This window comes from Capsicum annuum, chromosome 7 (assembly GCF_002878395.1).
Source record: "Capsicum annuum cultivar UCD-10X-F1 chromosome 7, UCD10Xv1.1, whole genome shotgun sequence".
Lineage (NCBI taxonomy): Eukaryota > Viridiplantae > Streptophyta > Magnoliopsida > Solanales > Solanaceae > Capsicum > Capsicum annuum.
The window spans coordinates 16177354-16197522 of NC_061117.1; the positions used below are offsets into that span (position 1 = coordinate 16177354).

Sequence of the window (20169 nt, forward strand, 5' to 3'; positions counted from 1 at the left end):
TTATAAAATAAATAAATATACATGGTCATATTTAATGAATTTCAATTATAACATATATAATATTTACATTAATAACCGTTTTCTCATATTTAAAAATTTTAAATATGAATATTATATTAACAGATCACTGCTTCATGTTTTTTAGGTAACAAATATTATCTTTCAAACAAATTTATTTTTTTAAGAATTTATTTAAATTATTTCCTTCATTTTTCGTTACTAACAATAAAAAATGATGAGTTGTTATTAAATTTTAGGGTACCGCTAATTTATGTCTTTAATTTTTTTATACATGAAAGATTTTACTGTGTATGAATAACTTATTTCAATATAAAACATACTTTGCATATTTATGGTATATTATATTATATACCATAAATATATAAATATGCTTAGTATGTTTCTTTCTACTTTATATTTTTATATATGTATGTATATGGTATATACATGGTATAAACTTCATATATAACATACTTTGTATATTTATATTATAAATATGTTTAGTATGTTTCTTAATACTTTATATATTTATGTGTGTGTATATGGTATATACATGATATAAACTTTATATATACCATACTTTGTATATTTCTATTATAAATATAATACTTTATATATTTATGGGTATAAATATAATACTTTATATATTTATGGATATAAATATAAAATTAGCAGTAAAATAATGTCTTAAATAAGGGATAAAAATAATGATGAGAGAAAAAAAGAGATATATATTAATTAGGGTAGAATTAAGTTTGAAATTATAATTATCTTATTCTTTAAAACTGCTATATACATAATATTGAAAAAGTAATGTTATAAGGAGAGTTTTATGTAAAAATTTAAAAAATTGGAGTTATATGTAATAATAATAAAAGTTGGAATTGGAGTTGGAAAATTATGAAAACAACAAAAACCTATTTTCTCTTTTCAGAAAAATTTTCTTGAATTATTTTTCGAATTTTCATGACCAAACACCATAATTTCTAACTCCATAAAATTTTTCCGGATAAAAGAAAAAAAATTTCATGATCAAACCGGCCCTAAAAGTTATTTCTGAAAAATGAATAATTTTACGGCCAAATAAGGCACTAATCTCCCACAATTTTAGTACAAAACAGTTCTCTGACTAATTAATACACATAACAATTTTAGTACATAATTACCCCCACCAACCAATCAACCCCTAGTATTCTCTAACGAGTCAGCAACAATTTCTAATTGGGTAATCTGCAATTTCTCATCCCAAATTATTTGTCTCAAATTTTTTAATTTAATTTCGTATTTTATTTGTTTTTTTCATTAATTAAAAAAAGATAAATTTTTTTTCATATTTTACCCTTTACATTAATTATTTTTTCTTCAAATTAAAATATAAACATATATTATGATAAACTAGTCATGTTATTAATTATTTTTCTTAGTCACTATATCATCTCAATTTGGAACGGAGGGAGTATACAAAACAGTTGATTCAGCATCGAAAGACGTATTAACATTAATTTTTGCGCTAAAATCCATTATCCAGTCTCCAATTTCATTACGAATAACTCTTTGTGTTTCTCCAGTTTTAGACGTCCGATCAAAAGAGCCATCAACATTAAGCTTAAAACCATGTTTGGGAGGGTTCCAAAGATGGTCAGTCAGATCTTTCGGGAAAGTATTCTTCCCGGTTAGATGATCAACTCCATCTCCCTTTCAAAGAGAGTGGACGTACGGACATCAATTTTCTCATCATTGTTATTTCTAGCAAGCCAAATATTCCAAAGTTAGAAAGGAAAGGCATCTTTCCACGGGAGGGATCTTTCGCACAGGTTGTGGAGTCCTCCGCTGATGCAAGAGGCAAGACAACTGAACTAAATAGCCGATTTGCTAGCTAAAGAGGGTCGTAAGCTGGATGCCGATTGTCTTTTTCAAGAAAGAATAGTTTTCCCTTTGTTTGTTCGAAACTTTCTAGAATTTGACAAGGATGAAACTGCTTTCGTAGGGACTAGTGTTTGTAATAATAGTTCTATGCCAACATATTCTCTTGCTAACTCTATTGTAGCTACCTTGTTATGATGCATAATATTAATGAATAAAAAGCTCTTTTCTACCAAAAAAAACCCCTAGTATTCTAGATTTATTCACGTGTATAGAATGACGACAATCTTATGAATATAGACCAATCTTTTGAGTTGGGCACTCCCATTTGGTTTATAACATTGGTGCTTTCATTGAGAGTCTCATGCATTGGTTTGTGACTCGGAGTGGTGGCCTGGACCCAAGAGGGGTGTCAGCCGTGACCAACTGGACATAATCGTGATCAACGAGCATCGATCCACGTGTGGAGTCGCGCATTGGGTAGTGACTCAGAGTGGTGGCCTGCGTGCGAGGAGTGGTGGCCTGGACCCAAGAGGGGTGCCAGCTGTGACCAATTGGGCGTAGCCGTGACCAACGAGGATCGATCCGTGCGTGAAGCCGCGACTCGGAGTGGTGGCCACTCCTGAACCTAAGAGCGGTGTCAGCCGTGACCAACTAGGTCGTTGGTTCTTAAGCCAAGACGATTGTTATGAACCAATTGTCCCACATTGAAAAAATAGAGAAATGCTAACCCAAGAAGAGGTGACAGCTGTGATAAACTAGGTGTAGCCGTGACCAACGAAGATCGATCCACGCGTGGAGCCACGACTCGAAGTGGTAACCTGTGCGCCAAGAGTGGTAGCCTGGACCTAAGAGGGGTGCCAGCCGTGACTAACGAGGTCGAGAAAAGCTAAAGCCCAACCTTTAACTCAAAAGACTAGCCTGATAGGTGGAAGATCCCATTTGACCTATAAATCCCTTAGTATTTCTCTATTTTTTCAATGTGGGATAATTGGTTCATAACAATCGCCTTCGCTTGAGAAGCGACGATCTCGTTGGTCACAGATGACACCCCTCTTAGGCCCAGGCTACCACTTCTGGTGCACAGGCCACCACTCCAAGTCGCGGCTTCACGCGTGGATCGATCCTCGTCGGTCATGGCTACGCTCAGTTGGTCACGGCTGACATCCTCTCTTGGGTTTAGGCCATCACTCCTGACACGCAGACCATCACTTCGAGTCACGGCCTAATGCGTGGAACTCTCAATGAAAGCACCAATGTTATAAACTAAACAAAAGAGCCCAACCCAAAAAACTAGTCTGATAAGTGGAAGAACCCATTTGATTTATAAATTCTTTAGCATTTCTCTATTTTTTTAATGTGAAATAATTAATTCATAACAGACAACATTAAAACTAAAGTAGCTCTACAAAGTGAGGTGTAGGAAGATAAAAGCTTACACAAACTCTATTATCTTAAAATCAAAAAGTTTGTTTCTCATACATCTCGACCGACTCATGTATATATTTGAAAATTATACACAGAGACAATAAAGCAAAACGTGAATTGAGTGGCCAAAAATTCCAACAAACGTACAGTTCACGTGACACTCATTTCAGCAACTTTTATCTATTATAAAAAGCTACGTATAGCCCTCACACGTATATCAAAATAAAATAAAATAATAATAATTGTAAGCTCTGTCTGTGAAAATTAATGGCACACTCCATGCGTTTCTTTGCTATTGTATTGCTTCTAGCAATGCTTGTCATGGCCACTGGTTAGTTTTCTTCTCCCTATCTAATTTTTTCGAGTAGTCGATATTCAAAATTAACTGGCCTGACTCTTCCATCGTCGTGCTTGTAAGGCCATTCCAGGGATTAAATCGTGTTTATTAAGAAATTTCTAATAATTCACATGGCCTGAATCGAGATCTATAATTAAAAGTGAGAGAAAATATTTCGATCATTTCACCATATTCCTTTAAGTTGTTCCTATCAAAATGGACAATATTGTCCAACCATAATATTAGTAGTGAGTGTAAATATAATGTTTTTTAAGCAGGCGCACGATTTCTTAAATACTCCATTTGTATCATTTTTTATATATCTTTGACTAAGTATAAATTTAAGAGTGAAAAAAAATACTTTTAAATCTTGTGGTCACACATAGATCGTTAACTCATAACAAGACTTTTGATAATTCATTGCTAATACGTCATCAAACAGAATTAATGACGTTTTGTTACTATTAGCAATAGAAGTTTTACGGTGTCAACTCCTTTTTTTTTTTAAAAAATTGATATATAAACTTTAAATCTTGGATCCATATTTTGTCTAACATGTATGATATAAACCTAATAAGTGGCTAATGTTGATGTATTTTTCTTTATATATAGAGATGGGACCAATGAGAATTGTAGAGGCAAGAACTTGCGAGTCGCAGAGCCATCGTTTCAAGGGAGCATGTGTTAGTGAGACGAATTGTGCCTCCGTCTGTCAGACCGAAGGATTTTCCGGTGGTGATTGCCGTGGATTTCGCCGCCGCTGCTTCTGCACTAGGCCATGTTAATTAAGAGTATAATTCATAATATGTGAGGAAGAAGTTTGAAAGAAAGTACTTTTGAATAAAGAGCACTTTGATTGTTCAAAGATGTGTAATGCTAGTTTTGTTTCTAAACCTAGTTATGATCTTTGAATTGTATGCAATGATAGTGCGTGCACTAGGCTCGTAGTTCTTCATGTGGTGTATTTCTTATTTTATGCAATACTATGAATAAAATTTGTGTTTAGGCTACTAAATTTTGTTTTGTATAGAGGGTTAAGTGTGTGTACATGTGGTTTTTCCTTCTAATTAAAAGAAGGGATGGTAAATCGTTAGGTGTGTAATGGCAATTTTGATCCCTTAATTATTGGTAAAATCTCCGCGAAATTTTATAAACAACTAATATCTAGGCAAAGAAATCAACAGCCGTAGCTAATGTTTTCTAATTACAAAACGTAGCTACAATTAGTAGCAAATGTATTTAGTTCTGATCCCAAAATTTGCTTATTAATACAAATATAAATGCATCTTATAAATACATATATGACAGATGTGTCAAAAGCACAATTGGTGGAAAGGTATATGATAAGGAGGAAGATGCTCAGACTAGAAAGGTATATAAGCAAGATCTTGATTTTAGTGAATTTTTGAGGTAAACTTCAATAGGTCTAAGTTTTCACTTTCTTGAATAAAAAAGCATTTTCACGGGGAAATATATTTAATAATTCTCATATTTCGTAACTTATTTCTTATTTGACATCACTACAATGTAATATATTTATAACTATGAAATCTGAGTTATGAATTTAAAAATTATAACCATTACTCGATTCTTTCCGAACACTTTAGGTGATAGATAAAATAACACATTTCTTCTCAAAAAGAGAAGAAGAGAGAGGAAGAAATGAGTGGAAATCATGTACCACCAAAAAGTTGCTCATAAAACTTGAACCTAAACTCGTGAAGTGAGTAAAGTTTAGTTTGGTTTATTCACAATCTTGTCATTTCCCACTTCACAAGCTGTATTTCATGTGGAGATGGGGTCAGTGGGGGTGGATGAGGAATCCTCTTCTCGACAGTAACTCTCCCACTTCAGTCGTACGTTGCTGATTGTGTGTAGTTGGAATTTCTCTAATCTGGCCCATATGATATAACTAACACTTGGATGAAACTATTGACACAAATTTTTTGGTTATTTGATGACAGTTTTACACAATATTGATACAAATTTGATTTGTATCAAATATGTATTTCATACAATAAAATTACAATATATATATATATATATATATTATGCGACATTGATATAATTTCTATGTACATCATAATAAAAAATGTATATTCCATATAACGACGACACTTTTTAGCCATAAATTCGTTGATCTATTTTTTTTACGAACTATATTAATATGATAAATGGATTATATCAATATGATATATGAACTGCATTTGAATTACTTGAGTCAAAATGACTCAAATGATGAAATGACCATAATATGAAATTTATTTGGACCAACTGACCATAAATGTTCAATGACCTAAACATGCATCAACTATTTTGAAAAAGGCCGGTCCATGTCTTTTCCCCTATTATATATTTGAAGGCCCAATCCCCCTCTTCATGTATTGACTTTCATTTCATCTCCATTTACTTTATGATTATACACATAATAAAAAGGCAAAATGTAATAAATTGCTTAGAAAATTCTCATTAAATAATAATGAATATATTGATCTATATAAGAGAGCCTCATGCTTCCTTTATTCATCCATTTCATTATTAAAAATTCCTTTAGAATATCTGTCTGTGAAAAATGGCACTCTACTCCATGCGTTTCTTTGCTACTATATTACTTCTAGCAATGCTTCTAATGGCCACTGGTTTGTCTGCTTCTTTCTTATCTATTTTTTTTTTTTATAAAAGTAAATTTAAGTATTCGATATTCGATATTCGAAATTAATTGGCCTGACTTTTTTAGTACTGTGTTGGTAAGCTATTCGATGCCTAAATCGATATCTTTGATTAAGAATGACCAAAAATTTTTCGACATATATATATCATAGTACTCATCGATGGTTCCTAATCAAAATGGACAAATTAATATTGTCCCAACATAATTCTATTATGTATCTTCCACTAAGCGCAAAATTTAAGAATAGCAGATAATTTTTTTGAATCTTGTTATTCTAAAAAACTTTCTACTATCTTCTTGATTTACACTTTGTCATAGCTCGTTGCTAACAGGACTTTTGATAATCTATTGCTCATACGTCATTAAATAGAATTAATGATGAACTATTACTATTATCTAAAGAAGTTATACGTCATTTAACTCCTTTTTTTTTTCATTTATAGGTGATCTTATCAAATTTAAAGTTTGTATCGACCATTTGTGTAACATCTTCCTACGTTCGCTTTTACTTGTCACTATTCACTTTTCGAGGTTAACTTGCATGATTTTAATTAATATTTTAAGATATATTTTTTTCTTCATTTTAATATGAGAAAGAGTGCAACTTATAATATTTTTCGTATAGTTTTTGACCTTCTAAATTTAAATTTAAAATATGATTTTATATACCTTAAAATGTTGGTCAAAATTCATGCAAGATGACCTTAAAAAGTGAAATAACGACAAGTAAAAGCCAATGGAGGAAGGGAGTATGAATCAAATAAGTAACTAACTTTCTTCTTTTTTTTTTTTTTTACAGAGATGGGACCAATGAGAATTGCAGACGCAAAAACTTGTGATACACTGAGTGAAAATTTCAAGGGAATATGTTTCAGCAGTACGAATTGTGCTACCACCTGTCAGAACGAAGACGAAGAATATACTGGTGGCCATTGCCGTGGACTTCATCGTCGTTGTTTTTGCACTACAGAATGTGAATTATGAGTATAATTTATGATATGTACTAAAGAACAAGTTTGAGAGAATTAATGTACTCTTGGATAAAGATAGAGTGCCTATTTTTATTTCTAAATATTATTATGAAACATAAATGGTTAAAATGATTAAACAATTGATAATCACAATTAATTTATGAACATTACGAGTAAAGGACCAAAATACTTAATTGAAGGTCATGATTTGTAGATTACTATACTTGTCATCCTTACTAAAAAGATATGCCTTAAAATACTTGTCATTTTAGAAGCTCAAAGACAAAATCAATCTTTTCTCATTTTACCCTTTGCAGTAATAGTTCTTGAAAGCTACAAACACCGCCTAGATATGAGAGCTGTTGGATGTTGCTCAATCCTGCTATAACTTAACAACTAAAAAGCTCTATGTCAAATTTCAGCCCCTTCGAGTTGGCCGTAGAGTTATAGACTTTAACATCCCACACCATTGCAATAGGAGGGGCTTTGCCCATCAGCCTATTTTGCCAAGAGATGGCAGGAGCACAACGACCTTAGTCCAAACCTACTTAAATAACCTAATGGCTTGTCCCAGTCTGAAAGTAGACCTTGTAGAAAAGTTGATAGGAAAGGTAGCCTATAGAATCAAGCGATCAGTTCGGTGAAAACTAATCCTATATTTCATGTAAGACAGTTGACTTCGATTAGATCAGACAACTCTAGAGAGGAACATACCCACAACGGCACCACCAGATGTTGTAGATAACCCTACTAAAGATAAAGTAGAGTATATCATAGCTGATCGCACCATGGGCTAGCCGATACACCCACTGTACGAGCGGAATACTACTTAATCAAGTAGAAAGTCTAACTTGAGAGCAAGGCAAACCGAAAAGGGCTGATACTTGGGATTTGAAGACCAAGTCAGAGACTACTAGACGTCTTGCAAATTGACTCTTAATGAGGAGGTTGAGACTGTTCGAAAAAAAATGATCTTTTGGATTAATCTGCCTTCACAAAAGAAAAAAAAGTACACTTGTACTCGAATAATAAGGAAAATATTTTTTTTCTAGACAGAGGAGTATAAAAAATGTGTTGTGCTTAATTCATAAGATTCTATTGTCAATAGCATTAGTATATTATTTTATTTGGTTTACCTCTCCCATGACTTTCTGGACCAACCAATTTGAATCTGCCTTCGCAAGTCTCTCTGCATTTTGGTAGCAGAGCATGCAGCAAATCGAGCAATGAATCTTAGAAGAATTCCACATTGAAGTACAAATTTGTTTATTTCAGTGTTGGCACTTGAGGTGTCTCTCTTCTTCTTTCAATTGAAACACTTGATGCAGATGCTCCGCTGGCCTTTACTTCTCCACTGGTAATTCTAAAATAGAAAGAATATAAATAAAGGTGCATATGCAGGAAACCTCATCCCTGACCTCTTTTTAAAATTCAACATTTATGATATATTTTGCAATTTGTTCGCCCACTTCATTCAAGCTATTCAAACCAAAGGAGATCTTCCACATTTAAGGTCATAGCCCCAGTACTTGAACACTTTCTCTTTTTAGGTTCGCATCTTTTGGATGCCTCAAGCTTTGAAGTCATTTGTTTATCATAGAAAAAGTCCCCCTTAATTACTGCCATAGTTTACGCTCTCTTCCACATCCTTGCTTCTAAGAACCAAATCACTCTCCTCGAGAGTTATCTCCTTGAATATGTAACGACCCTTTCGGTCATTTGTGAAATTTTCTCATCTTTCCTATTTTAGCTCCCTCTGTAGTTTGTATATGTGAATTATGACTTACGTGATGGATAATACCAATTCTTGAGGTGTTCGAAAGTAATTTAAGTCATTAGTTGGATTATTGAGTTTTAATAAATTTAAGCTTGATCACAATTAACCTTTGATCAAGACGACTTCGATTTGGTATGTTAATATTTTCAATTGGTTCGAAATGTACTTTTTAGTTAATGTAAATATTTGATTTATTTTTCCAAGGTTTCGAACAAATTCAAGAATTTAACGGATATTTTAGATATTATTTTAGTTAGTGGTTATTGGGCCAAATTAATATTTTCTTAACTCTTGAGATCTATGTATAAGAAAAAATTTAAGTGGGAAGACTTTAAGAAAAAAACATAAAAATATATCGAGTAATGGGGAATCAAGTTGCAGTAGTATTATTTTATTTCAAAACCCTCGGCTTTAGAGTAAGGACTACTCTTAAAGTTAGTTTATGATTTTCTATCAATTGCTCTTACTGTTTTCGTGTCTTTGTGGATTTAAAAGTAAGTTTAATTGATAGGATTAGGAGTAAATTGAAAGGTAAGTCATATTTTATATTATGACGTGTAGATTGAATAGTATTAAAGGTATTAATTGATCGAATGCAGTGGTTCAGGGAGATGATTAAATAATGGGTTAATGATGGCAAGAACTCTATTAATGATACAACAATTTGTGACTAGTGAGGTGAGGCGGTGAGGAAAAGTATCGTCACATCATGAAAAAATTGTGAGAGATGAAATTTTTGTGCTTTATAGTCTAAGTAATTATATGATGATAATGTCATGATGGGTCAATCATTGGAGAAACAATGTAGTAATATGTAATTACTTGGTAATAATTATCAGTGATTAGGCTAATGGTAGAATGGGTACAGTGGTGGTTTTAATGTATTAAAAGTAATTCAGAGCTAATATTTCACTATATTGCTTCAAATATCCAAGATTTTCAGTGCGATTTTTATCCTTTTTGCAATTACAAATTTAGATAAAAATTAGGTCTTAAGTCTAGAATTTTTAGACTAAGAATTTATAAATGAGTGTCGTTATATTCGTATTCTTATGGGGATTATATATTGAAATAGATTTTGAACATTTTGAAACTTTGAGGAAGGGCAAGGTGTTTACAAATTAGCTGCAATTGAGGTAGATTACTATTTAATTGGAGGTTAGACTCGATTTAACTTTGTGTATGTTCCTAAATTAGATGTCTATTGATTGGTCTGCAGGCATACTTAAATTTAATGATATTGGGTTGTTGAAATTTTTATGAATAATTATTGAAAATCAACTTGATGGAATTACCTTGTGATTTCAAGTGTACTTATAAATTTAGTACATCGTATTGTATCCTAAACGACAGTGTGAATTTCTAAAACATATATAATATCATATTTGAGGATCAGGTACCATGTCGATACAGATATGAATATTGATATTATTTACTCATGGAGGATCGAGTACCACGCCAGTACGATACATGGACATAAATTATTCCCTGCAGGTCATGACTAGTTGGGCAGAAATAAGTCCCTTAGCATGTGTGTACATATTTATGTTGAATTTGAGAGGTTGTATGGTTTATTAAATAGATAACGAGCAAATGGTGTTTTTATTGCGAGGTTTAGGAGGACATAGGTGTTACTTATGGTATTGTTGTTGAATCTGTGGATGTTTAAGGTATGGTTGATACTCTTGATGGTTATGCGGTTTATTTGTAAGCTATGTTTGACCTGTTATTGATTTATTCGCTAATTCATTGAATACTTGTTATGTGACGATGCCTGTCTACTTGTTATTTGATTTATGTTGTGTACATACTATTAAATTGAGTTGGCTTATAATACCTACCAGTATATAGTAGTTTGTACTGATACTACCTATTTTCTTCTTTTGTTGGGTATAGAAAGTGTTCCAGAGACTCAGACATGACCTTACCTCTAACATTTGATAGTAGATCCCGATCCAAAGGTGAGCACTCCATCTTCAGGCTGCCATGGATCATCTTATTAGTTCTTTTCCATATTTCGGGCAATGAGACATTATTTATTTTTCTTTATTTGGATATCTCTTCTAGGTATGGTTTTTGCATTAGAAGTCTTGTACAATGACTTTTGGGTATTGGAGATTTCAATAAGTAGTTTGTTTGATTTCCGCATTAATAATGGTTAGCTCTGGAGTATTGTTATTAAGTTCGTTTTATGATAATCTCATCTTAATATTGACTATATGACTAGGTAATGGTTTGTTTTAGGTAGTTCTCCTCCAGGAAGATTAGTGTGGGTTCCACTTATGTCTATTTGGGTCATGACAAAGTTGGTACCTTAGCCCTAGGTTCGTCGATATCGTCGTACAAGAACATTTCTAGTAGAGTCTTGCGGAATGGTACAGAGACATCTGTACTTTTCTTCGAGAGGCTACAGGACACTTAGAAAATTTAAATTCTTCCTTTTTACGTGCTATTACCTGATTTCAATTGGTATCTGGTGATTCTAATTCGTATCTAACTTTTTTCACTCTTAGTCTCACAGATCGTAAGAACATGAGCAAATGGAGTAAGCCATAGTTTGGGGTAGAGGACAGGCAAGGGGAGGATGAGGTAGAGAAAAGAGAGCAGCACCCCACCAAGGCCAGAGTTCAGGCCATAAGACCAACTAGGTAGAGGCCAGTATCTCCTCCCCCACATGAAGATATTTCTGAGATAGTAGAGGATGGAGCGATGCCAGTACAAAATGAGGGGATGCCGGTTCATAATAGGGTTGCACTAATTTAGGGAGGTGCAAATCCTATTCAGATGTCTTCTGCTGTGATTCAACAGGTTCTAAATTTTTTAAGTGGTTTGGCTAGAACCAAGACTATGCCCGCAACACCTGTAATTCAGCATACGGTGGCAAAACATGCTGCTATTGTAGCTTCTCAGATGGGAGAGGTGTCAGGCTTAGATGTTTTTCCAAGACAGGTAGTCGGTCCGATGATGAGCATGATATTTTCTGCATGTTTATTAAGATGAAGCATCCTATTTTTTATAGAACCAAGTCTGAGTATACCTATGAGTTTATTATTGACTGTCATGAGAGTCTTCACAAGTAGGGGTGGTTGAAAGGTACGGTGTAGAATTGGTTACTTTTCAGTTTTAGGGGAATGCCAAGATGTGGTAGAGAGCTTATGTAGAGTGTACGGATGCAGGTTTGCATCCATTGACTTGGACTCAATTTTACTCAGTTTTTTCTAGAGAAGTACGTGCCTCATACGTTGAGAGATAGAGGAAAGGATGAGTTTACTAATCTTAAGTAGGGGGAATATGTCAGTTTCGGCCTATGAGGTCAAATTTCATTTATTGTCTTGGTATGCACCTCATTTGTTGAAAACTGAATAGGAGAGGATTTGTCTCTTTGTGAAAGGTTTGAATACAGATCTCTAAATTTTTGCTCTTCAGATAACATCTTTAGGTAAGTCTTTCGGGAGATGGTTGATTTTTTTAAGAAGGTGAAGGGCGTAAAGCAGGAGGGCTATGCTAAGGCAACAGAAAAAAAGGCCCACAAAGGAGGCAGTTTTAGTGGTTCTTATTCTAAAGGTCAAAGTTCACAGGGATACCCTGCCCGCCCCACTCTGTCAGCGATGCAGTTGTCTGTTGGGGGTCCGTCAGGAACTAGCCAGCCATCTTTAGACTTTAATAGTTACCTCACTTTGTCTTCATCAGCTCAATAACCCACCTTGGATCGTATATATTACGAGTACGACGGAGTTGGTTATATCAGGAGGTATTTTCCTAATTTGAGGCACATGGTTTGTCTGGCCAGTAACAAGCTTCTCGAGCTTTGGTTCCAATAGATAGGTGAGGTGGTGGTAATAGTAGAGGTCGTCCATAGGATGGGCGTGGTGGTCACTTGGCAGGTAGAGGTGGTAATCAACCCTCTCGTGGTGGTTCTCAGCTTTTGGTAGGGCTCATATATATGCTTTTTTAGGTAGGCCTGAAGTAGAGGAATCAAACACTGTTATTAAAGGTACTATTTTTGTTTGTGATCGGATAGCGACTGTATTATTTGATCCTAGTTCTACTTTCTCATATGTATCTTCCAATTTTGCTGTGGGGTTGCACATGGTGTGTGATCTACTTGACTTTCCTATTCACGTGTCTACTCCAGTTGGTGATTCTGTTGTTTTTTATAGAGTTCATGTTCTTGTTCTGTTATATTTGTCGGGTATCAAACTTGGGCAGATTTAGTGATTCTAGACATGGTAGTTTTTGACATAATATTAGGGATGAGTTGGTTGTCTCTATATCATACTGTATTAGACTGTCATGCTAAGACAATGATTATGGCTATATCGAGAATGGATAGACTTGACTGGGAAGGTGATTATAGTACTACTCCAATGAAACTTATTTCTTTTCTACATGCAAAGAGGTTAATTGGAAGGGGTGTTCGACCTTCCTAGCAAATCTCCGAGACACTACTGTAGAGGTCCCATCTATTGAATCAATTTTTGTGATGTGTGAGTTCCAACCTTTTTTTCCTCCAAATTTTCCAGGCAAGACACCAGATCGTGACATTGATTTTTGTATTGATCTACAGCAAGGTACTCATCCTATTTCTATTCCTCCATATAGGATAGCTCCAGTTAAGTTGAGGGAGCTATAGACTTAGTTATAGGATTTATTATGTAAGGGGTTTATCCATCCAAGTGCCTCTTATTGGGGTGTTCCCATCTTATTTGTGAAGAAGAAGGATGGTAGTCTTCGTATATGTATAGACAATAGATAGCTAAACAAGATTACAATATGTAACAAGTATCCTTTACCCCGTATTGATAATTTATTTGGCCAGTTGAAGGGTACAACCATATTTTCCAATATTGATTTAAGGTTAGGGTATCATCAGCTTAAGATTCGGCCTGATGATATTCCTAAGACTGCATTTCAAATCAGGTGTGGGCACTATGAGTTTCTTATGATATCATTTAGGCTGACTAATTACCCAACTGCTTTTATAAGTTTGATGAATACAATATTTAAGCCTTACTTGGATTATTTCGTGATTGTCTTTATTGATGATATTCTGGTTTATTCTAAGACTAAGGAGGATCTTGAGAATCACTTAAGGATTGTTTTGGGTTTGTTAAAAGAGAAAAAGCTTTATGCGAATTTTTCTAAGTGTGAATTTTGGCTGGCTTCTGTATTCTTTTTGGGGCACGTGGTTTCAAACGAAGGGGTGATGTTAAACCCACAGAAGATTGAAGAGATTAAAAATTGGGCTATTGTGGGTTTAGCAAGTTATTATTACAGGTTCGTGAAGGGGTTTGCCTCTATTGCTACTCATATGACTCAGCTGACTTAGAAGGATGTACCTTTTATTTGGTCTGATTAGTGTGAGGAGAGCTTTCAAAAGCTCAATACCTTGTTGACTACTGCTCCTGTTCTTGCCTTGCAGGTAGAGGGTAAGGGTTTTATTATTTATTATGATGCCTCACATTCTGGTTTAGGTGATGTTTTGACGTAGAATAGGAATGTGATTGCTTATACTTCGATGTAATTGAAGCCTAACGAGAGGAATTATCCAAATCATGATTTGGAGTTAGCTGTTGTGGTTTTTGCTCTTAAGATATAAAGGCATTACATGTATGGGGTTTGTTGTGAGGTGTTCACTAATCACCGTAGTTTACAGTATATGTTCACATGGAAGGATTTGAATTTAAGACAACATATATAGATAGAGTTGCTTAAAGATTATGATATCACCATTCTCTATCATCCGAGGATGGATAATATGGTCACTGATACATTGAGTAGAAAGTCAGCAAGTATGGGTAGTTTGGCTTATTTGAATTCTAGTAGGTGTGTTGGCTAGAAAGATTCAGAATCTAGCTAGAAAGTTCATTCGACTTGAGGTGACTGAAAGAGGAAGATTATTAGCCAGTATAGAGGCAAGGTCCACATTTCTTGATCTAATCAAGACTAAACAATTCAATGATTCTATGTTTAGCAAGATTCGTGATAAGGTTTTATAGGGTGAGGCCAAAAAGGCAATTCTTGATGGAGAGGGTGTGTTACGGATTAAGAGGTAAGTTTGTGTGCCCCGTTCTAATTATTTGATTCATACTCTTCTAGCTAAGGCTCATTGTTTGAAGTATTCTATACATCTTGGAGCGACTAAGATGTATCGTTCTTTGAGGTAGCCTTACTAGTAGGGTCGAATGAAGCGTGATATAGTTAATTTTGTTGCTAAATAACAGAGTTGCTAGTAGATAAAGTACGAGCATCAGAAAATTGGTGGTACTCTTAAGAGGATGCCCATTCCTGAATGGAAATGGGAGAGGTTCGCAATGGGTTTTGTTGTTGGTCTTCCTAAGACTTTGGGAAAGTATGATTTTGTATGGGTTATGTGGGTAAGTTGACGAAGTCTGCACATTTCATTTCGGTTCAGGTGACTTATAATGCAGAATAGTTGGCTAAGATTTATCTTAAAGAGATTGTTCAATTGCATGGGGTCCCAAATTTTACTATCTCAGATAGGGGTTCTCAATTTACCTCTATCTTTTGAAAGAAGTTGCATGAAGAGTTGGGTACAAGGTTGGACCTTAGTACGACTTTTTACCCTCAGACCGATGGGCAGTCTGAGTGAATGATTCAAGTATTGGAGGATGTACTTCGTGCATGTGTGATAGATTTTGGAGGTTATTAGGATCATTTTCTACCTTTGGCCAAATTTGTATATAATAATAGTTATCATTCGCTTATCGATATGGCGCTGTTTAAGACTTTGTGTGAGAGGAGGTTTAGATCTCCCATTAGGTGGTTTGATACTTTTAAGGTGAGACTGTGGGGTATTGACCTGTTCAGAGACTTGTTAGAGAATGTTAGGTTCATTTAGGAGAAATTTATAGCGACTCAAAACGGAAAAAATGAGTATGCGGATCGAAAGGTGAGAGATATGCACTTCATAAATGGTGAGCATTTATTGCTCAAGGTATCACCCATGAAGGGTGTCATGCGTTTTGGGAAGATAGGTAAGCTCCATCCTAGATATATTGGGCTATTTGAGATTCTTTAGAGTGTGGGGCCGGTGGCCTATAGGTTGGCATCACCTCTAAATTTATCTGGAGTTCACCTTGTGTTTGATGTATCTATGTTAAAGAAGTTTCATGGTGATAGTAACAATATATTTCATTAGGATTCAGTCTTGTTAGATGATAACCTCTCTTATGAAGAGGAACGTGTTGTTATTCTTGATAGAGACATCCGTAAACTGAGGACTAAGGAGATTGCACCTGTGAAGGTCCAGTAGAAGAATCGTCCCATTAAAGAGGCCACTTGGGAGACCTAAGCAGACATGCGTAGCAAGTATCCTCATTTTTTTGCTGATTTAGGTAATTCCTTGTTTCCCTTTCTTGTCTCTTATTTTCTAGTTCGGGGACGAACACTTGTTATATTGTTATTTTATGTAACGGTCCTCCCGGTCATTTGTGAAATTTTTTCATCTTTCTTATTTTAGCTTCTCCCGTAGTTTGTATACATGAATTATGACCTATGGGATGAGTAATATCAATTCTTGAGGTGTTCGAAAGTAATTTAAGTCAGTTGGATTATTGAGTTTTAATAAATTTAAGCTTAATCATAGTTAACCTTTGGTCAAGACGACTTTGATTTGACATGTTAATATTTTCAATTGGTCCAAAATGTGCTTTTTACTCAATGTAATATTTGATTTATTTTTCTGAGGTTCCAAACAATATTCGAGAATTTATCGGATATTTTAGATATTATTTTAGTTGGTGGTTATTGGGCCAAATCGATATTCTCTTAACTTTTAAGACCCGTGTATAAGAATAAATTTAAGTGGGAAGGTTTTAAGGAAAAAACATCAATTATATTGAGTAATGGGGGAACACAGTTGCAGTAGCATTATTTTCTTTCAAAACCTTCGGCTTCAGAGTAAGGACTGCTCTTAAGGTTAGTTTATGATTTTCTATCAATTGCTCTTACTATTTTTATGTTTTGTGGATTTAAATGTAAGTTTAATTGATGGGATTAGGTGTAAATTGATAGCTAAGTCATATTTTATATTATGACGTGTAGATTGAATAGTATTAAAGGTGTTAATTAATATAATGCAGTGGTTTAGGGAGATGATGAAATAATAGGTTAATGATGGAAAGAACTCTATTAATGATGTAACAATTTGTGTACAGTTAGGTGAGGCTGTGAGGAAAAGTGTCGTTACATCGTGACAAAATTGTGAGAGATGGCATTCTTGTGCTTTATAGTCAAAGTAATTATATGATGATAATGTCATGATAGGTTAATCATCGGACAAACAATGTAGTAATATGTAATTACTTGGTTATAATTATCAGTGATTAGGCTAATGGTAGAATGGGTACAGTGGTGGTTTTAATGTATTAAAAAGTAGTCCAGAGCTACTGTTTCACTATATTACTTGAAAAATCCAAGATTTTCAGTACGATTTTTATCCTTTTTGGAATTACAATTTGGATACAATTAAGATTTTAAGTCTAGTATTTTGAGAGTAGCAATTTGTAAATGGGTGTCATTAGATTCGTATTCTTATGAGGATTATATATTGAAACAGATTTTGAATGATTCGAAACTTTGAGGAAGGGCAAGATGTTTACAAATTTGCTTTTGGACTCTTCAGTTGAGGTAGGTTACAGTTTAATTTGAGTTTAGACTCGATTTAATTATGTGTATGCTCCTAAATTAGATGCCTGTTAATTGGTCTTTGGAAATACTTGAATTTGATGATATTTGGTTATTGAAATTTGTATGAATAATTATTGAAAATCAACGTGATGGGATTACCTTGTGATTTCAAGTGTACTAATAAATTTAGTACATCGTATTGTATCCTTAGTGATAGTGTGAATTTCTAAAACATATATAATATGATTTTCGAGGATCAGGTACCATGCCAATACGTATATGAATATTGATATTATTTACTCATGGAGGATCGGGTACCATATTAGTACGGTACATGGACATAAATTATTCATTGCAGGTCATGACTAATTAGGCAGAAATAAGTCCCTTAGCATGTGTGTACATATTTATGTTGAACTTGAGAGGTTGTATGGGTTATTAAGCAGATAACGAGCAAATGATGTTTTAATTACGTGGTTTAGGAGGACATAGTTGTTACTATGGTATTTTTGTTGAATCTGTGAATGTTTACGGTATGGTTGATACTCTTGATGGATATGTGGTTTATTTGTAAGCTCTTTTTGACCTATTATTGATTTATTTGCTGATTCATTGAATATTTGTTATGTGACAATTCCTGTCTACTTTTTATTTGATTTATGTTGTTTACATGATATTAAATTGAGTTGGCCTATGATACCTACCAGTATATAGTGGTTTGTACTGATACTACCCCGTTCTCTTCTTTTGTTGAGTGTAGAAAGTGTTCCAGAGCTTCAGACACGACCTCACCTCTAGTGTTTGATAGAAGATCTAGATCCAAGGGTGAGCACTCCATCTCCAGGCTGCCATGGATTATCCTATTAGTTCTTGTCCATCTTTTGGGTAATGAGACATTCTTTAGTTTTCTTTATTTTGATATCTCTTCTAAATGTGATTTTTGCATTAGAACGATGACTTTCGGGTCTTGGAGATTTCAATAAGAAGTTTGTTTCATTTTTGCATTAATAATCGTTAGCTTTGGAGTATTGTTATTAAGGTTGTTTTATGATAATCTCACCTTAATATTAACTAAGTGAATTGATAATTATTCTGTTTTGGTGGTTCTTCCACATGAAAATTAGTGTGGGTTTTACTCATGGCCATTTGGGTTGTGACTAACTACCCCTCCTCACCTTTTTTACCCAAACACTTATCTTGAGTAATCTTTTTCAGTTCAACAGTGTCCAGATCTGATATCTTTACATTTTCTTGTTCAGGGTCCTCTAGAACCGCAAAATTGTTCGAGCTGACCAGGTCCATTTGGGTTATTCCACTCACAACTAGTGAGCAGTCCCGCTTTGCTATTGTCATTACTGGTACCTTACTCGATTGACTTGATATTTTTGCAAGCTCCACCCCTTAGTCAATATTAGTGTTTTGAAAGTTGGGAGTGTGAGGAAAAACATTTTACGTCGCATGGGGTGAGACATAAGCCCCAAGACATGGGGCATAAGTCCCATGAATTTACAGGGCTTATATCTCATGTATCTTTATTTTTATAAATTTATTTCTAAAAGTAATTTTTTTAATGGTTTTGCAAATTATTCAAATAAATCACCAATAATATATAAAAAAATATTACAATTATTATTTGAGAAAGGTAACAACACAAAAAATGATATAGCTGAGATAATCTCTAAAATCAAATACAACATTCTTCTCTATATCTAATAGTCATTCCTATTATCAACTAATATTACACTTATTATTGCTTATGTATATCAATGAAAGAGAATGATTGAAAGTATAACATCATTGACAAAGAATGAATAAAGTTACTTTAGGAACATAGTGCTATGGACTCTCTGTCCTGTTGATTTCTTTTTGAAACTAGTGAACTGAAGAAACTCTAGTTTGTGAATTTTCAAGCATAATTATCTAAAAAATTATTTATGATTGTATTATTTTCTATGAAACTAGCCCTCTTTATTTACATATTTTAGGAAAATCACTACAATATGATAACATAAGGTATAAATATTATTACATCAATAATAAAAAAAAACATGATTATACAATTTTCTTAAAAATAATAAAAATTAAATTTAATGCCTGGATGAATGTTTTTATGCCCGAGGCTTACACCCCAAATTTTAGACTTTGTCCCATGAATCTACGTTTTTTACTTGCATCACAGAGCATTTTTACTACGCCTCACCCAGGGACTCGCTCTAAAAACGTCTTTGAAAATACTGCTCAATATGACAATTCAAAAAGGAGAATAAGGACAACTGACTACCGCTAAAAGTTAGAATAAGGGTACACTTTGTATGATTGAAAATGTCGTTGTATACTACCTGGTGCTTGTAGGTTTGACTGGTGACTTCTCTCCAACAGTTGCTTCAATCAATGTTAAATCTGACTATGCCAGTCTTATTGAAATACTGAGTTGGAAATAAAAAGTCATACCACAACAACTATAATATAA

General features: G+C 34.0%; 2 protein-coding genes across 2 annotated transcripts; both read left to right on the forward strand.

The window, feature by feature from the left end:
• Nucleotides 1-3297: 3297 nt before the first annotated feature.
• On the forward strand, nt 3298-4643 carry LOC107855074 (defensin Ec-AMP-D1). Its single transcript, XM_016700063.2, has 2 exons — nt 3298-3622; nt 4241-4643. Exons 1-2 carry the CDS (start codon nt 3559-3561, stop codon nt 4411-4413), a joined length of 237 nt encoding a protein of 78 aa, XP_016555549.1. The 5' UTR covers nt 3298-3558; the 3' UTR covers nt 4414-4643.
• A 1475-nt stretch (nt 4644-6118) lies between these two features.
• On the forward strand, nt 6119-7344 carry LOC107855073 (defensin-like protein P322). The gene is made up of 2 exons (XM_016700062.2): nt 6119-6267; nt 7099-7344. The coding sequence occupies exons 1-2, from the start codon at nt 6201-6203 to the stop codon at nt 7281-7283; spliced, it is 252 nt and encodes an 83-aa protein (XP_016555548.1). The 5' UTR covers nt 6119-6200; the 3' UTR covers nt 7284-7344.
• The last annotated feature ends 12825 nt before the right edge of the window (nt 7345-20169 follow it).